At 36.5% G+C, this 16,894-nt stretch overlaps 1 protein-coding gene across 1 annotated transcript; it reads right to left on the bottom strand.

Annotated features, from left to right (window-relative positions):
* Positions 1–273: 273 nt before the first annotated feature.
* On the bottom strand, positions 274–13,096 carry tmem170b (transmembrane protein 170B). The gene is made up of 3 exons (XM_056742122.1): positions 12,840–13,096; positions 6,238–6,408; positions 274–4,437 (listed from the first exon to the last, which is right to left on the bottom strand). Exons 1-3 carry the CDS (start codon positions 13,006–13,008, stop codon positions 4,307–4,309), a joined length of 471 nt encoding a protein of 156 aa, XP_056598100.1. The 5' UTR covers positions 13,009–13,096; the 3' UTR covers positions 274–4,306.
* Positions 13,097–16,894: the final 3,798 nt, after the last annotated feature.

The raw sequence follows: 16,894 nt of genomic DNA, 5'->3' as shown, positions 1-16,894 counted from the left end.
CTTTCCTTCAGTTATCAAAACATTTTCTCAACTTACTTAACATTTTTAGTAGCTACAGATGTAAAAGTGTATATGCTTTTATGTTTTATGTTGTTTTGATTAATGTGTGAATTCTTTTACAACTTTTCAAACATAACTTTTGATTTGATTCTTTGTAACGTGATCTTAAGTCATTCACAAAAATGTATATTATTTATATGATTTGTATTCATTCCTGTACCATTTATTCTTTAAAAAACAGTCTTCTTATTTCAGTGACAAGAGACCACAAGGTTACTTTTACTGCAAATGTTTTTATTTCAACCGACTGCAGGTGTTTGTTTTTACAGAGGAACATTTGTACAGAAATAGATCTGCTGAAAAGCACAGATGTCTGCAGATAAAAAAATAAAAAAGAAGATATTGTACACTATTTACACAAGCCATTTCCAGTCCGAGCGGAGCTGCATTTTCGCATGCAATCGCTGGGGAGCTGTTTGTGACTTTGTGAAATCATTGTAGGCCTACAGTATGTTAACAAGGAAACACAAGTGTGAGTCTGGGATGTGTTCGGTATCATGGATCTCTGTGTATTGCAATATTCTCAATATTCTCCGTCTCAAGTATTTCCAGAGATCTGAAACCATTATAAACAGGAAACTGATTGAATCCTCCAATCCTCAATCCAACCATTTATGGCACATTTACATTTGAAAATAAAACTACTTTTCTCAAGGAAAGTTCTCAAGGAATCACAGCAGATGTGAATCTGATTGGCCGTCCACCCCAGAGCAGCTGTTAGTTTCATGGCCCTTAAAATGTGCAGACCAACAAAAGCGAATCTTTCCGTTTCTTCAACAACATAATATAACAAAATAAATGTTTTCAAAAAATCATACAGAGTATCAAAGGCAGCAATAATAAAAGCACTTAAAAACATCTTTCTAAATTTAAAAAATAAATGGCATATCAAATAATCATCAAATCTCAAAAGTGAAACATTTGATGATAGTTAAAATACACACAACCAAACAACACTGACGGCATGCTGTAACACGACTCTAACATGTACACAAACCTTATATTTATGACAAAACAAGAAACCAAGAGCTTGAGTTTCTTCATTAGAAACTCATTCATTCAAACACAAACCATGCTGGACACACATTATAGGGTCATAGGTTTCCTTCTTTCTCCATTTTTGCTATTTTTATTTCAATTTGAACTTGTGTTGAAATTAATTATAAAGTGTATTTTTTATATTGATGTGTGTTGTAGTTAATCTGATGTTATTCTGGTCTCGGCAACTTCCCTTATTAATAAGGTGCTTGAAAAGAGCAAGTATACAAAAAAATTGTTGAAGAAAGAAACTCTATATACTGTATACACAACCAGCATCTACATCCCAGTATACAGGCCTGTGTGCCGAAATGTTTTCTTCCTTTAACAATTCATGTCAGATTTCCTCCTACCTTGAAAGTCATCAAAACATATTAGCCTATTAAAGGAAAACATTATTTTCAATGGTATAAATGTGCAAAAAGACGTTATTGAAATGTTTGTGGCTACATTTTGGATTAAATACTAGTGTATCATTTACTGAACAATATTAATTGTATACTGTCAATTAATTGTGTATATGAAAAAATGTACCAATAATATTTCTTGGAAACATTCACTATTTTGTATTTAAGCATGATTGTTTTTTATTTAATCTGGCTTTTTTTCATTTAATGAGTTGTAAAATGCATTATTTTTTTGCGGTTTGTCAGACGTACTGCACTGTATGATGGATGAGCACACTGTATAGTGTACACTAGATATACAGCACCTTTTGGTAAATGTATGGTGATCATCTGGGTATTCAATACATGCAAAAAACTCCCATAATGTCCACTGTATAGGCCTATATACTGCCAAATTATACTATAAATGGAATGGTTCAATGCAATTTGAGGCACAGCCTAGTAAAACCAACAGTACTGAGAAGTACTATAAATAAAAAACTAAAACTTTAAATATAAATAAACAAAATAATGACTCTCTCAACATGACTCAATAAAATAATTAGATAATAATAAAGGGTGCAGACCAAAACTACAATCGTTTGATCTGCAATAAACGCTCATTCACAGTACACTGGCGCCCTCTGCTGGGCTCATCTCAAATTGACGCAAAATTCTAGTTGCATCTGAATGAAATTATCATCCCATGTCCTCATACATACCTTAAATTACAACATAAAATCAGAAAATCTTTCACAGTAACAACAAAAGAAGAAACAGCCTCAAGCTTGTTTCTGTGAGTCTTAAAACGGGTTCATGAATCAGTGCTAAGAAGTTTGCAAAATACAAAAGTCAAACGATCGGGTTAAAAAAAAACATTCAATTAAAAAGTACTAAAGCTGAAGTGATAAAGAATACTTTGGCTTAAACAAAGAAATCTTGTGAGTATCTGTGACATCAGACATCACTTCTTTCATACCACACAATGTGTTGAAGCGACCTGCAGATGTTATTTGCTTTGACACAATGATCACGAAAGGAATAAATGTTAATAGACATTTAACATATATGAAAATATAAAGGATTTTTGTAGAAAATAAGATCTATATGAATAATGCGTTTTTTGTACCGCTTCATACAAAAAGAAAGAATTTGGCATCGGTTCGAAGCGGTTTTGTAACACCATTTGAAAATGCAGGTTTTTTTAAATACTTTAAAAGTAATACTTGACAGCATAATAATTTAGTTGCAAATGGTTATGAAATCAACTTTTCAACATAATGAAAAAAATGATAGATTTGGCCTGTAAATATATGAAGTGTATATATACAGTATATATACGGTATAAGACTAAAACTAAACGACCTCATAGAAAGTGCTACCAGAAATAAAAGATGTTTTAAATAAAATAAATATAAAATACACTTTTTTCACAAATGATTAAAGGATAGTTCACCCCAAAATGATCCCCATTGACTTGAAGTACATTTCATTATTACTATGGAAAGTCATCGGGGACCATTTTTTGGGTGACATTCCTTTAAGTTCAGAATCTCAAATGGTCTTTCACATCACTTCACCACAGCATAAAATACGCAAAATAAAACATTATTTGCTGTGAACATGCCAGTGGCAAGTGTGAGGTAAAACATATTTCACATTGTTCAACCAATATCTTCAAATATTGACACATTTGCTGCATATACTGGGAATCTTATGGAAGGCATCCTACAATATCACACGTGCGATCTGCAGTTTTCACACATCCAATCAACAGCCAAAAATCCATTTGTTTCCTCATGGCCTTAGTAGAACTCCTGCATCCGAACTTTCAAGCACAATACATTTATGTACCCCAACATCACCATGTTTTTAATGCAGCCGTGTGGCGTGCGGCAGAGGAAACCCGAGGGAAAGAGGATCGCCTTACGATTCAACTCCTCAATAGTCTTTCAAAGTGTGTTGAATCAGTTCAGGATGAATTCTCACATACACTCAACGCACGAGAGTTTGTCTCGTCTTTTAAGGCCTAAGGTTTAGAGTCTCTGTATATGGGCTGGGATAGTATTGCCACAGTAATGCTGGATAAAGTGGATTATACATAAGACTAGTCATTTACAAGGACAAGAGTATAGTTTTCAACATCTACAGGATGAACGTACCCATGATATAATCCAAACCGACGGATGACATCGAACAATCAATGCCTTAGAGAAATCTAAATATCAGTGTTAATCGTTTCCGTTTGAAAAAGGATTTGTTCCATTATGGATCAATTCAGATTTCTCCTTAACATCTTAGTATACTTTTAGAGCATTGAAGCACCTTCCAACAACATGTAAAATGTGCAAAGTGGAAGAAATGGTGATGTGATAACAGAGAGAAAATCTTTGCACACAAACAGGAATGTTTCCGACCGCTCAGCTCGTGTGGGAGAGCGTGAAAGAAAAGGGAATATGAAAGAGAGACAGATTATGGCGTGATCACGGTCGCAGTTTGTTTCCACTTTACTGCATTACGGCTTCATCGGCATAAAGCTGCAGAGATCCGAGTGCAAAAACAACAAATGTTCAAGACGTGTAAAGAGTCATCGTAGTTCACCGTCAAGGCAATTGGCACGTTGATTGAGATTCTGACAAAGGCTTGTGCACAGCTCTTACGCTGATTTTGCATCGAGTTGATCTGAACCGATCGACGCCTTTCCACAGAGTTTATACAGCGGCTCATCCGTCTCACCGTTCCAAAGGCCACTCACCCCAGCCACACCCACTGTCTCCTCTTCTGTGAGCTGATTGGCTGTATCCGTGTGCCAGTCTGTCCGTTCAGAGCGTGGCGAGTATTCGTGAGAATGAAATGACGACGGTGAACGCCGTCTGGCCCATGCCAAACACCAGAGCTTCTAATGGAGTCATGCCTTTTCCCGCCACACGATACACACCTGCCACGGCCGCACCTGAGAAACGACATCACAAACAATGACATCACACACATGCATCTTTTGAAATAACATGCACTGATGAATCATAACATCACTCCCAGAGTTGAGAAAGTAAAGAGGTCAATTCATCTTCATGTCTATCTGATATATATATACACATCAGAGAGAGAAAAAAGAGCCAATTGCAAATTTTTATGGAAGTTTTTTGGTTCTAATGTAACCGATGTATCCGGATTTTTAAAGATGCTCCTGTTTTTTAATATCTAATCTCTCACAAACACAAGCAGCACGACACAGTAGTCTTCCTGTAGCACATGTTCCAAAAGTATGATATTGATGATCTATATTTAAAGGAGTAGTGCACTTTTAAAATAAGTGTTCAATATACTCTACTCTCCCCTATGTCATCCAAGATGTTTCTGTATTTGTTTCTTTAGTCGTAAAGAAATGAAGGTTTTTGATGAAAACGATCCAGGATTTTTCTCCCTATAGTGGACTTCAATGGACTCCAAACGGTTGAAGGTCAAAATGACAGTTTCAGTGCAGCTTCAAAGGGCTTCTAATGATACCAGACGATGATAAAGGTCTTATATAAAGAAACGATCGGTCATTTAAAAAAAAAAGTATATGCTTTATAAACACAAATGCTTGCCTTGCTCTGTTCTGCGATGCGCGTTCATGACTTCACTTTATAAATCATATACATTTTTTTTTTAATGACTGTCATTTTGACCTTCAACCGTTTGGAGTCCATTGAAGTCACTATATGGAAAAAAATTTCATCGAAACCTTCACTTCTTTTCAACTAATGAAACAAATACATAAACATCTTGGATGACCTGGGGTGAGTAAATTATCATGAACATTTATTTTGAAAGCGAACTCCTTTAAAGACCATATTGACGTAACCTTGGCTTCATCAGCAGATAAAGATAAAAAGTGCACAGTAACATCAAGGACATGTTAACAAACATGCAGAATGACTTGTGTTTCCGAAACCTGAGTATGCAAAAACACTATCCGTTTAGTTACCCAGATGCTCTCGTGCTTCTGCTGAGCTGTTCTATCCCATAAATCTTCAGTAGCTACAAAGTCACCAATTTCAAAACATTCATACTCGGAAAGAACCAACCAGTTCGCAGTTTTCCAGTGTTTTTCAAGTGTATTTCTCAAGGTATACTTCTTTAAGCATACTTGTTTCAATTATTTTGTTGGTTGTTGATAATACATCATAGGTTAACCCTTCCAAAACAAAAATATATGAGAATACATGTGAAAATATAAAGCAATATATTACATTTAGTCATTTAGCAGAAGCTTTTATCCAAAGCGCTTTTATCCATACATTAAGTAACACATTTCCATTCGTGGAACCAAGTATTTCAATATATTAAAAGCCTCATTTATGTTTTATAATTTTTTTTAAATATAAACTATGTATTATTACATATATTGTCAAATGTGAAACCTTGTATCTTCATATTTTGTTATTTTTGCCATAAATCATTGTTATTAGTCACGCTTTTTCTTTGTCATGGTGTTCTGCAAATTTCTAGCCAATAAGAAGTATTAAAAAGTGCTTGTTAACTTTGATGACACAGAATAGTACAGCAATCTTATTTTTCCTGAAAAGCAACTCATTTGGATGATACATTAAATGATTTAATATATTGACAGTTAATAAATAGGAGCATTTATATTCATTAATGTAGTATGTGATTTCAGATGTGAGTAAAGTAAAGGAGGTGAGTTTTGGCTCTGGGTTTATATGCAGATGTTATTGTTAATGGAAAGCAGAAGTAGATGTTGACTGACTGGTGATGACCCCTCCAGTGAGGGATGCGAGGAAACCCACGCTGATGAGGACCACCGTGATGAAGCGCCCTCTCTTATGACGCTGCAGCGTCACGCACATTAGCAGACCCACAGCACCGTAGACGAAGAGAGACGAGAAGAGACACCAGAGAAACACACAGTACCACATTTCTGCAGGGAAAAACAAAGACAGGAGAGAGCTGTCATAGCTTCAGCTGTTTTAAAGAGAACACAACACAACAGTAAGCTTTATGTACGAGATGAACATGTTCTTCTGTTCTTCTTTTTTAAAGAAGTTCTGTTTTTTAAATCAAAGAGGAACAGATTTGTGAGGAACGTCTCCTGAAAAAGACCAAACTTTCACACAGAAAATTATTATTTAATTTGTAAATTGTTAAACAAATAATCTCTTTTAAATATCCCAACAATTTTGGTAATAATTTCACAAGGAATCAGCTCAAGACGGCTCTAGAAGATTCCAGACTATTGCAGAGCCTCTTGGGAAACCGCTTATCAAACTGCTGTTGTCATGAACTTTGTGAAATGCATCTGCATGCAAACCATAAATACTTAAGAAATCGTGCGCTCATGAGGGGAAATCTGCTGACAGCTGCAATTTTACAAGTTAAAAGGCTTGTATCAAATAACCAACTGCATACTTGCACATACAGTATAGTGCTGATGAAAGCGCTTCCCCTTTAATGTGAAAAGAAAGATATTATATGGGAAATATACTAGCATGTGATACCTGTACAAAACATGACAACGATAATATAAATATCGAAGGTCTGGTCAAGTAGTTTCAAGCAATGCTTCTGTGTAAATTAGTGTGTGGACACAAAAAAGACAAACAAACACACAATGTATTGATTAAACCATAAGCTGCCACTCACATGCTAAGTGAGACGTAATGTCCAGACACAAAAGCTTTTGTGCTAGAAGTCTGTAAACAACACACACGCCCGCTTGCTAGAACGCACGCACACACAGACACACAAATATGTGATTGTGACGGGTGAATAGCAGAGAGAGAGACATCCATCAAACTGTGTTATCAGTACACTGAGCCCAACAACACAAAGGGCCCTGATAGAAGAGCCACACTGTGCCAGGAGCACCACTGCAGTTATTATGAGTGATTCTATTGCCTATGGTCTCAGCCAAAACATGCAAGACTTGGCACAGGCACACTGTAGCACAGAGATACACTTGTTTTCTGCGCACAGAGATATAGTAACTGTGAGAAACTACAGTACGGGGATAATACAGAACATAGACACAGTCACTCAGATATACTTCAGGACAGATATGCTGTAGCACAGAGACACAGTTACAAGAGAAACTTCAGTACGGAGATAATACAGAACAGAAACAGAGTAACTCATAGACACTTCAGCACAGATACACTGTAGCACAGAGATACTGTAACTGAGAGAAACTTCAGCACGGATATGAGACACAGTAACAGAGAGAAACTTCAGTACAGAGACAATACAGAACAGACACACAGTAACTCCTAGAGACTTCAGCACAGACATACAGTAACATAGAGATACTGTAACTGAGATAAACTTCAGCACAGATATTCTGTATCACAGAGACAAAGTAACAGAGAGAAGCCTCTGTATGGAGATAATACAGAACAGAAACAGAGTAACTCATAGACACTTCAGCACAGATACACTGTAGCACAGAGATACTGTAACTGAGAGAAACTTCAGCACGGATATGAGACAGTAACAGAGAGTAACTTCAGTACAGAGACAATACAGAACAGAGACACAGTAACTCCGAGAGACTTCAGCACAGACATACAGTAACATAGAGATACTGTAACTGAGAGACACTTCCGCACAGAGATACAGTAACAGGGAGAATTTTCAGTATAGAGATCGCACAGACTGAGACAAAGTAACTGAGAAAGACTTCAATATTGAGATAGAGACACTTAACCACTGAGACAAATACAGAAAAAGAGACAGTGGAGGACATGAAGTAGAAAAGAGATATTGAGCAAGACATTAAACGCAGAGATACATAAAGACCTTTCAGCACAGAGAGTCAGTAACAGAGACTTGAGCACAGACAGAAGTGAGAGAACTTTAGTTTCTCTTCCTGTTTCTCTGGATCTAGAAAAACAGTGACTTGAAACAAAGAAGACAAACACACTGAAGCACAAGGATCCAAGTGTGACAAAAGTGACAAAAAGGATCACCAACATCACAAAAATACAAAGTAGTGACCACCAAACAGCAAACGCGCCAGGTCTCATACGAGGTTTGTGTGTACATTGTGTGTGAAATGAAAACAGAGGAGGGGCTTAATTTAAAGAGTTGTGTTAGTGAAAGGCCTCGTCAAACATCGCATGTTAACATGGCAGTTTCCAAGGTTACGAAAGGCCTCTTTTTTGTGGCTGTTGAATCGACACATTCACAAAGACTAAAACTGACACGACACACACACTATTCAAGAACTGAACTTCTCTAATTCTAATTTAACAAACGTACAAATAAACAAACCTATCTTTACCATCTGACTTCATGAATAACCAGCATGAACACAAGAAGCAAAAGAGATAGCCAATACAGCTGTCAGATTATTAAATAATCGTCTCATCCCAATGGTTTTAGAACAGATTCATTACATTTATTGCACATCTCTAGAAGACACAAGGGGGAGCTGTAGTGCCTGCATATTTTAGTGTATATATTGTAACTTAAGTATAATAATACTGGTAAAATGTTCCAGCAATCTCTTAAAAAATGTTTTAATGCATATACCATCAAAAAAAGCTGATCTCAATATGAAAACTACACTACCACAATTTCATCGACATGGAAGTCAAATTTTGTTGTAGTCTCGCTCGTCAGAAAAAAAAAACTTCTTTTTCTATGACTGTTAGTATTTTAATGGTGGCTTCAATTCACTCATTCGCTTTACACATTTTTGTATTATTGACATGTTAAAGCTTAGACCTTAAATGTATTAAATATATCTTTTTAAGAGAAAGTAAAACATTGTCTTATATTCAGAAAAATATGATCGTTTCAAAGCTGAATCAAAAATGTATGAGAATTAAATGTCAAAGCCCTAAAACAGACAATTAATAGTCATAATTGTCAAAATCCACAAAGAGACAATTAATCGTCATAATCGCAATGATTTATTAGATAATCAATCGTGAAAGCCCTAAATGCCATCAGCAAACAAACAAACACAGAAGACATGTTTATGTGGTCTGAAGAGCTGCTGTCATGTAGTGCATGTGAAAGTGTTGCTTGTTGTTTTTACTCCACACAGGAAGCTCCACCACAGCATACAGAGATAACTGCAGCTTCATCTATTTCCACACTGTGAGAGCTGTCCCTGTGATGACTTATAAAGCACACATCTCATTTATTCTTAAGGAAAGTCCAAGTATATAGCAAGTATACTAATACTAATGTACAAGTAGTATACTTGAAATAGTACTTTAGCAGTGCTACTTGGGTCTACATTGCTCCAACTTTTAGTTTATTAAAGTATACTTTTAGTTCTTTGCAAGTATATTTGTAAGTTATATGATATAAGAATACTTCATTATAATTTCAAGTGTTTTATATCTAGTGCGTGTTGACTTTAAGATTCTGTAGGACCTCCACGTAGGGCTGTCACGATTATGAAACTTTGATTAAGTGCCTATTTAATAATTGCAATTATGCCGATTAATTGTCTGCTTAAAGGCTCTGACAATTAAAACGATTAATAATAATTATTTTATTCAATAAATCCAATAAAGATACATCAAGAAATGTGAAAATTCTGTAAATAACTCAATTCCCTATTGAATTACCTTACCAGAGAAATCTGAGATACGAGGATAATGTCGTCTAGCTGTGTAGAAGCAGCAAACCTGGAATCACTTGAATAAAACTCAAACACAAAAAATACAAATCTGATTTTTACATTTAGTCATTTAGCAGACACTTTTATCCAAATTTGATATAACTCAAATGATGAAGAACTGTTATTGGAACATAACAAGTATGGTGGATGTAAAATGGCCAAGATAAGCCCTGTTTTCTAAGGATTAACAATCATTGTTATTATGTCGAATAATTGCGATTTTAGCCGAATGCTTGAGACTATAGGCAAATACTTGTGGCTATAGGTGAATAAATAGATTGTAGCCGAAATAATTGTGGTTATAGTCGAATGGTTGCGGCTATGGCTGGCTAATTGCGGTTGTAGATGCCCGTTTATGGTTACTGACGAATGCTTGCGGTTATAGACGAATATTTGCGATTGTAGTCGAATAATTTCCATTATAACCGAATAGTTGTGATTGTTGCAAAAACAGCGATTATAGTCTAATAATCCGATGACACGATCATTTAATAATTGTTAAAGCCCTTCCTCCACGGTTTGACATCTAAATGCTTTTATATGTACTGTAATTCCTCCCGCTAAATTCTGCCACACACATGAATGATCTTTAACCACGCAACATGCTCTCTACAGTTTCTATTATTATTTTAAGCAATTAAGCATTTAAATATTTCAGGCCCTATACATAGATGTCAAAATCGTCCACTTTCATCTCCACAACACTAAAGTTTCTAGATAACACTGTTGAATCTTAAGCTTGCTTTGCTGGCTGAGGGAAATGAAATGACTACATAAGTTAGTTTCACTGACCAAAACAGGAAATGATAAAACGACCAATGAACTCTCAACCTATGTGTCACAATCTGTGTTTGCTCTCTGTGCACCTGCAGCTTTTATTCAGCACAGACAGAGAGAACACAGCCGTTTCTTTCACTGACTGAAGCTTCTGAAGTGATGGATTTTCTATTTCCATAGGAAATATCAGCTCTTTTATCAGTTTTTGAAAGAATACAATTTTATCATTTTTGTGGAAACTAATGTGTTGTGTGATCTATCCAAAGTCTCGTGAAGCCTCACTAGGTTTGTGTGAAAAACAGAAAACAATGGAAAGTTCAGTTTACTGAGGTTCAGTAATGTGTCAGTCACATCAAACCAGGCGTAACCTGGCAATACACCATTTTAGAGAATATTGTCTTGGATTTTGTTCTGTTTGCCAAACAATAGCTTTTGAACATTTTGCATACGGCACATTCAATGTAAAGTCGATAGATTTTCCAGTTTGATCTTACTGAAGTTCCAAGCCTATTTTGTATGAATCTACAAAGTATAAATCTATGATCAATAGAAAAAAGCTACAATGAAGCCCCGCCCCTGAACCTAACCATCACTGCCCAAAACAGATTGTAGTAAGAGATATAATGAGATTATATAAATGTATACTAGTGAACCACCTTGTAAAAAAGTTAGGAATAGACACGAGATTGTGTTAAAATTTCAGAGTGTTTTTTGTGGTCAGTATGTATTTGTGTGAAAAAAAACAGCATAAAAATTCATCCTTTGGTGTGTTTTACAGAAAAACTAACAGCATACATGCTTGGAATGACACAGTGGTACATTATGGATGACAGATTTTGTGTGTTTGTATGAATAATTCCTCGCACAAATTCTGGCACAACAAGCTCCCCACTGCTTTATGTGTTTATGTACAAGATGTCCGTGAGAAAACATCAATTATAATCTAGCAAAATCTCTGAAGGGGAAGACGGGCGTGTCTTATGTTTTACACCAGCGTCTTCAAGGAACATCCACTGACCAGCCATGACCTGCTTGTCCAGTACTTATCAATCAAATCAAATAGTCTAAACTGGTCTTTGTTACACACGGGACAGTTTTTCAACCGATGGTTGACACGCAGAGCTCATGTCGAGGTTTTAACTCAAGTGTGACTGTCAAGTTAAGAGAGCAAGCGCATAGGTGCCAAAAGTGCAAAATGCTCAAGAGAAGATGCAGACAACAGCATCATGTGCCACGTGTAATAAGTGCATGTCTACTGCACAAGCCAGCAGAGAGGATTCTGGGACTCAAGATTAACCAAAGATTCATTCATGACACGCTTAAAGTTTCACACCGGGTGTAAATGTATTAATGCACTATTGATTTCTAAGCATACAAGTTCCGCAGAGTCATCTGAACATGTCGGCGTCATTTGTTCAACCACAAAATCCTTGAATTAGCTTGCAGGGATCTACTATACAAGGTAACACTTTACATTTCAGTCGTGGCAGATAAAATCCATATAGTGTTATAGTGATAGCTATAGGACCGTGGCATTTACAACTTTCAAACACTATCATCATGTAAACTACTGACATGCCATGGTATTATCATGTCATTTAATCACCACACCATGTTAAAATCTCTTTGTCTCTGGACATGCACTGTGATCATACTACAGTACACAACCATGATGGCAATATCATGGGAATATAGATTCATCACATACAAGCATATATCAAAGCACACAGTTGTCTGACTCCATCACTGTACCTTTATAGCTCATTGATAAAACATACATATGTGTCGTAAATGATCAGCGTACAGTAATGTGACCTTGTTCACATCGGATGCGCAAAGCTGCGCGCGTGTCCGCCGGTACAATAGACTGACCGGTTTGGGGAGGCGTGCGTGCGCGGACACACATGAAGCCTTTCGAACCCGATCTCGTGTGCACGTACCTGTGAAGTCCTTTAAGGTCGGTACCGTGCCCTGGACCAAGAGACTGAGGACCCGCTGCACGGACAGATTAATGGTGTCATCCTTATCCATGCTGGCACCGGGCTTGCGGAGCGCAGCCCTTCTGCTCAGATATCTGACCGACGATGATGGAGATGATGAGGGACACATGGAGCCTCTTCACCGGTGCCGGTGTCTGACGGGCTGGGTCCGTCTGATCGGTCTGACCAGCTGCTGCTCAGAGGCCATGATGGGTACGGCCGACACGCACAAGCACACACACATACACTCGCACCGGCGCTTCAGCCTGGCTCTTAAAGGCGCAGTGCTCTTAAAGGGAGGTGGACGGGTAAATTTAAATTACGACATATAATGGAGTTTATGAATGAAAATATTAAATAAAAGAGGATATTTATGATATATAGAGTCGGGTGACCTAAACAACGCTGGTCCAGAAGAAAGTGACACAAACAGAACAATTATAACCTATTTAAAATGTTAAACAAATATATTTAAGATTTAATTACATATGTGAGGATGGATACAAGTGTATGTGTTTACATCATGCAAAGTGGTCCATATTTATTTGTTATTGATATAGCTTTAATGTATATGTTGTTTGAGTTATATATATATTTTTTTTAAGTTTAATTTTACATTTTGTTAACATAATACAATATTATTTAGAATATAAGTATATTTATTCTTTTGTGTATTTTTTATATTTATATAATTTCATGTTGAAATATATTTATTAATATTTAGCCTACATATACAAATAATACAACGCGATATATAACAAGACATAATTATTGCATACGGTTTCAATGACTTTTTGACTGCAGAATCTATCTATCTATCTATCTATCTATCTATCTATCTATCTATCTATCTATCTATCTATCTATCTATCTATCTATCTATCTATCTATCTATCTATCTATCTATCTATCTATCTATCTCTCTCTCTCTCTCTCTCTCTCTCTCTCTCTCTCTCTGTCTGTCTGTCTGTCTGTCTGTCTGTCTGTCTGTCAATCTATCTATCTATCTATCTATCTATCTATCTATCTATCTATCTATCTATCTATCTATCTATCTATTCTATCTATCTATCTATCTATCTATCTATCTATCTATCTATCTATCTATCTATCTATCTATCTCTCTCTCTCTCTCTCTCTCTCTCTCTCTCTCTCTCTCTCTCTGTCTGTCTGTCTGTCTGTCTGTCTATCTATCTATATATCATTAAAATTACACACACATTAAATGTATTATAATATATAAAGCTAAAGATCTGTACTCAATAAGAAAATATCCCACAGCAGGCCTAAGTTTAAACTCTCAGATTCATGAACGCATGTCTTTGTTTGCAGCCTAATGCAGCCTTTTGATTTTTGAAGAATGAAGTTGTTTTTCAGAATCACAGAACTGGTTTACTGGACGTAATGGCAATTTCAATAGAACACTGACACGCACACTTATCATTTTACACGATTTACCGGTCTTATATTTGAGTCTACGATTGTATCATCTTACAAACCTAAAGCTTCTGTACTCTTTGTTAACAGTATTGTCGCATGTATCAAATAATCCTCAGATCACAGGTCACGTGAGGAGAACATCACACTTTCACCGAATGAAATGACTTAAAGTAAAAGCTGACATTTGATCGGAGATGACGAAGCCTCTGTGCAGTGACGTTTGATTCTTTTGTGAAGAAACCACACAGCTCTTCTAAAGGGAGATTTTTAAAAGGGTTTTCCCCTAAGAGCAGATTTGAATTCCCTGAGCATTAAAATATCAATGGTTGCATTGAGACAATCTTTAAAGGAAACCAATAAAAAGCTTAAAATCAAGGGTGACCAGCAAATTTGTGGTTAAATGACAAAAAGAGCGAATCAAACAGCCAAGTTTTTGACCATTCATTACTGCTATTATGTATTCATCCGTGTGCTTTAATAGCACAGACTGTGGTTGAGGTCGAGCTTCAAATCACCATAAGAAACAACCGTGTGATTTACATTTCACAAACACATCTCCGTGGTTTGAATGAGGTTTGATAGAATACATAAAGATCACACTTTATGGCGATACACAAACGTGTCTGCTCTGACAGGGGAACTGGTTGTGGAAAATTCCACGTGGAACAAAAAAATGTTGTTTTGCACATTGGCCGCAAGATGGTGCTATAGGCTTACATTGTAGTAATTGAGCAAGTATTTTCCCAATTTCTTTCTTTCTTTCTTTCTCTCTCTCTCTCTCTCTCTCTCTCTCTCTCTCTCTCTCTCTCTCTCTCTCTCAATCTCTCTCTCTCTCACACTTTTGTACTTTAAAAAAAAATATTTTTGACCAAATAATGATGATCAATATGCTAAGTTGGCAACGCAAAGGTCCTGGGTTCGATCCCTTTAAAAAACACATGCTGATAAAAATGTAAAGACTGCACAGACAAATATGCTTTAATAAAAAAACATGCAAAATGCATAAATTTAAACACAAAAAGGTGCTTGGCGATGCCATAGAAAAACCTTTTGTCTAAATGGTTCCGTGAAGAACTTGTAACATCCGAGGAACCTTTCTGTTTCTCAAAAGGTTCTTTATGGCGAAAAAGGATCTTTAAACTATAAGAATGTAAGGAAGACATGCTTTTTGAAAGAACCTTTGACTGAATACTTCTTTGCGGAACTCAAAATGGTTCTTGCCATCGCTGTGAAGAACCCGGTATGGCTGTTTATCTTTAAGAGTATACTCTCTAAAAAATTAATTTCTAGATCTGTAATTGTTATACATTTGCAGAGTTTGCAGGTTTCCCATGAGAAATTTGAGAACTGCTCTCATAAAAGAAAGATATTTTCTCACAGTTTGTCAGATAAGCACATCAGATCCCTTCCCCAGAATTGCTCCAGGTGTGAATCTGAAAGTTGGATTCTGAATCAGAATGCATGCGTCACTTGTTTAGACTGTGAAACCCAATCCGAAGGGAGTTCTCATTCTATCCATACTTGTTTCTGGATTCATTGTCATCGACTCTCTCTCTCTTTCTCTCCTCTGTCCCTTCAGGTGACTCATGTAAATATCCCAGCTGTCAAGAGTGACCCGACCCTACGGCCTGATCGCATCGCAGCCTGAGTCACAACCACAAAGGCAACAGGACACCCGGGTCTATTCATCACTCCAAACATCCTCTTTCATTTCTCTGTGGTCTGATGGTTTGTTGTCACACACTTCACTTAAAACAAATGGAGCGGAGACCGGCAGCCATGCACGTGAGACTTCAAAGCCCATGCTTTTTAATACACAGCGGTGGTCTGACAAAGACGACGATGGGAAAAATCGACGGTGGAAAAAGTTCAAACAGAAATGGCCTTTGTGGCTTTGAGGCAGATTTCACCTGTTCAACTTTCCTGGGTTTGTTTTGAATAAATAACAGGTTGTACAAGCTACTGATGTGGGACTTTAAAGGTTTAACCTTGTTTAACCTGAACGCTAATCGGTTGTAAGATCACTGCCCTAAAATAAAACTGGTCCTGGTTCAGACACCTGTGAGAGACCTGTCTGTACCTGCATGAACTAAAACATACCCTAGAGCTACGGAAACCAAACCCGGGGATTTTAAGACCTTCGGGATTTTTATGGATTACTCATTTGCACTCAAAAACACGTCTGATCGTAAGAAAGAGTCTTTAGGAGGCGCATGGGGTTAAAACCCCTTGATCACAGGTGTCAAACAAACTTTTCTTTTACATTTCAGTTTTTAGAGATATATATATTTTAATACGATTATATGGAGAGTTTGTTTAACTCAGATATTTCTCCAGAGAAAAGAGTCTGTCTTAGTCAATGTCTCTGTCATTAGAGTTTCAGAAGACGTCTCAATTTTTTTTTGGAGTTTTAGAAGTTCTTGGTTTAAGTAAGCAGAACTTTCAGATTTTGATTACTGTTAAATTAAAGTTCTTAAGGTCTTAGGAAGTGTGACTCAAATATTTAATTCATCCTTCTCATCATCATGTTTAAAACGTACTCTTCTAATGCAGGCTGACGCAAAGCATGCTGGGAA

The sequence above is a fragment of the Triplophysa dalaica genome, chromosome 25 (assembly GCF_015846415.1).
Source record: "Triplophysa dalaica isolate WHDGS20190420 chromosome 25, ASM1584641v1, whole genome shotgun sequence".
NCBI lineage: Eukaryota > Metazoa > Chordata > Actinopteri > Cypriniformes > Nemacheilidae > Triplophysa > Triplophysa dalaica.
The sequence above is the reverse complement of the archived record's forward strand: the minus strand, read 5'-3'. Positions and strand labels throughout refer to the sequence as shown.

Bases quoted from the DNA above. Each gene is read 5' to 3' on its own strand.
- tmem170b (XM_056742122.1), bottom strand. From the start codon at position 13,008: ATGTGTCCCTCATCATCTCCATCATCGTCGGTCAGATATCTGAGCAGA. The intron at 6,409-12,839 runs GTACGTGCACAC...TTTTCCCTGCAG, and splicing joins GACCTTAAAGGACTTCACAG to AAATGTGGTACTGTGTGTTT. The intron at 4,438-6,237 runs GTCAGTCAACAT...GTCGTTTCTCAG, and splicing joins CACTGGAGGGGTCATCACCA to GTGCGGCCGTGGCAGGTGTG.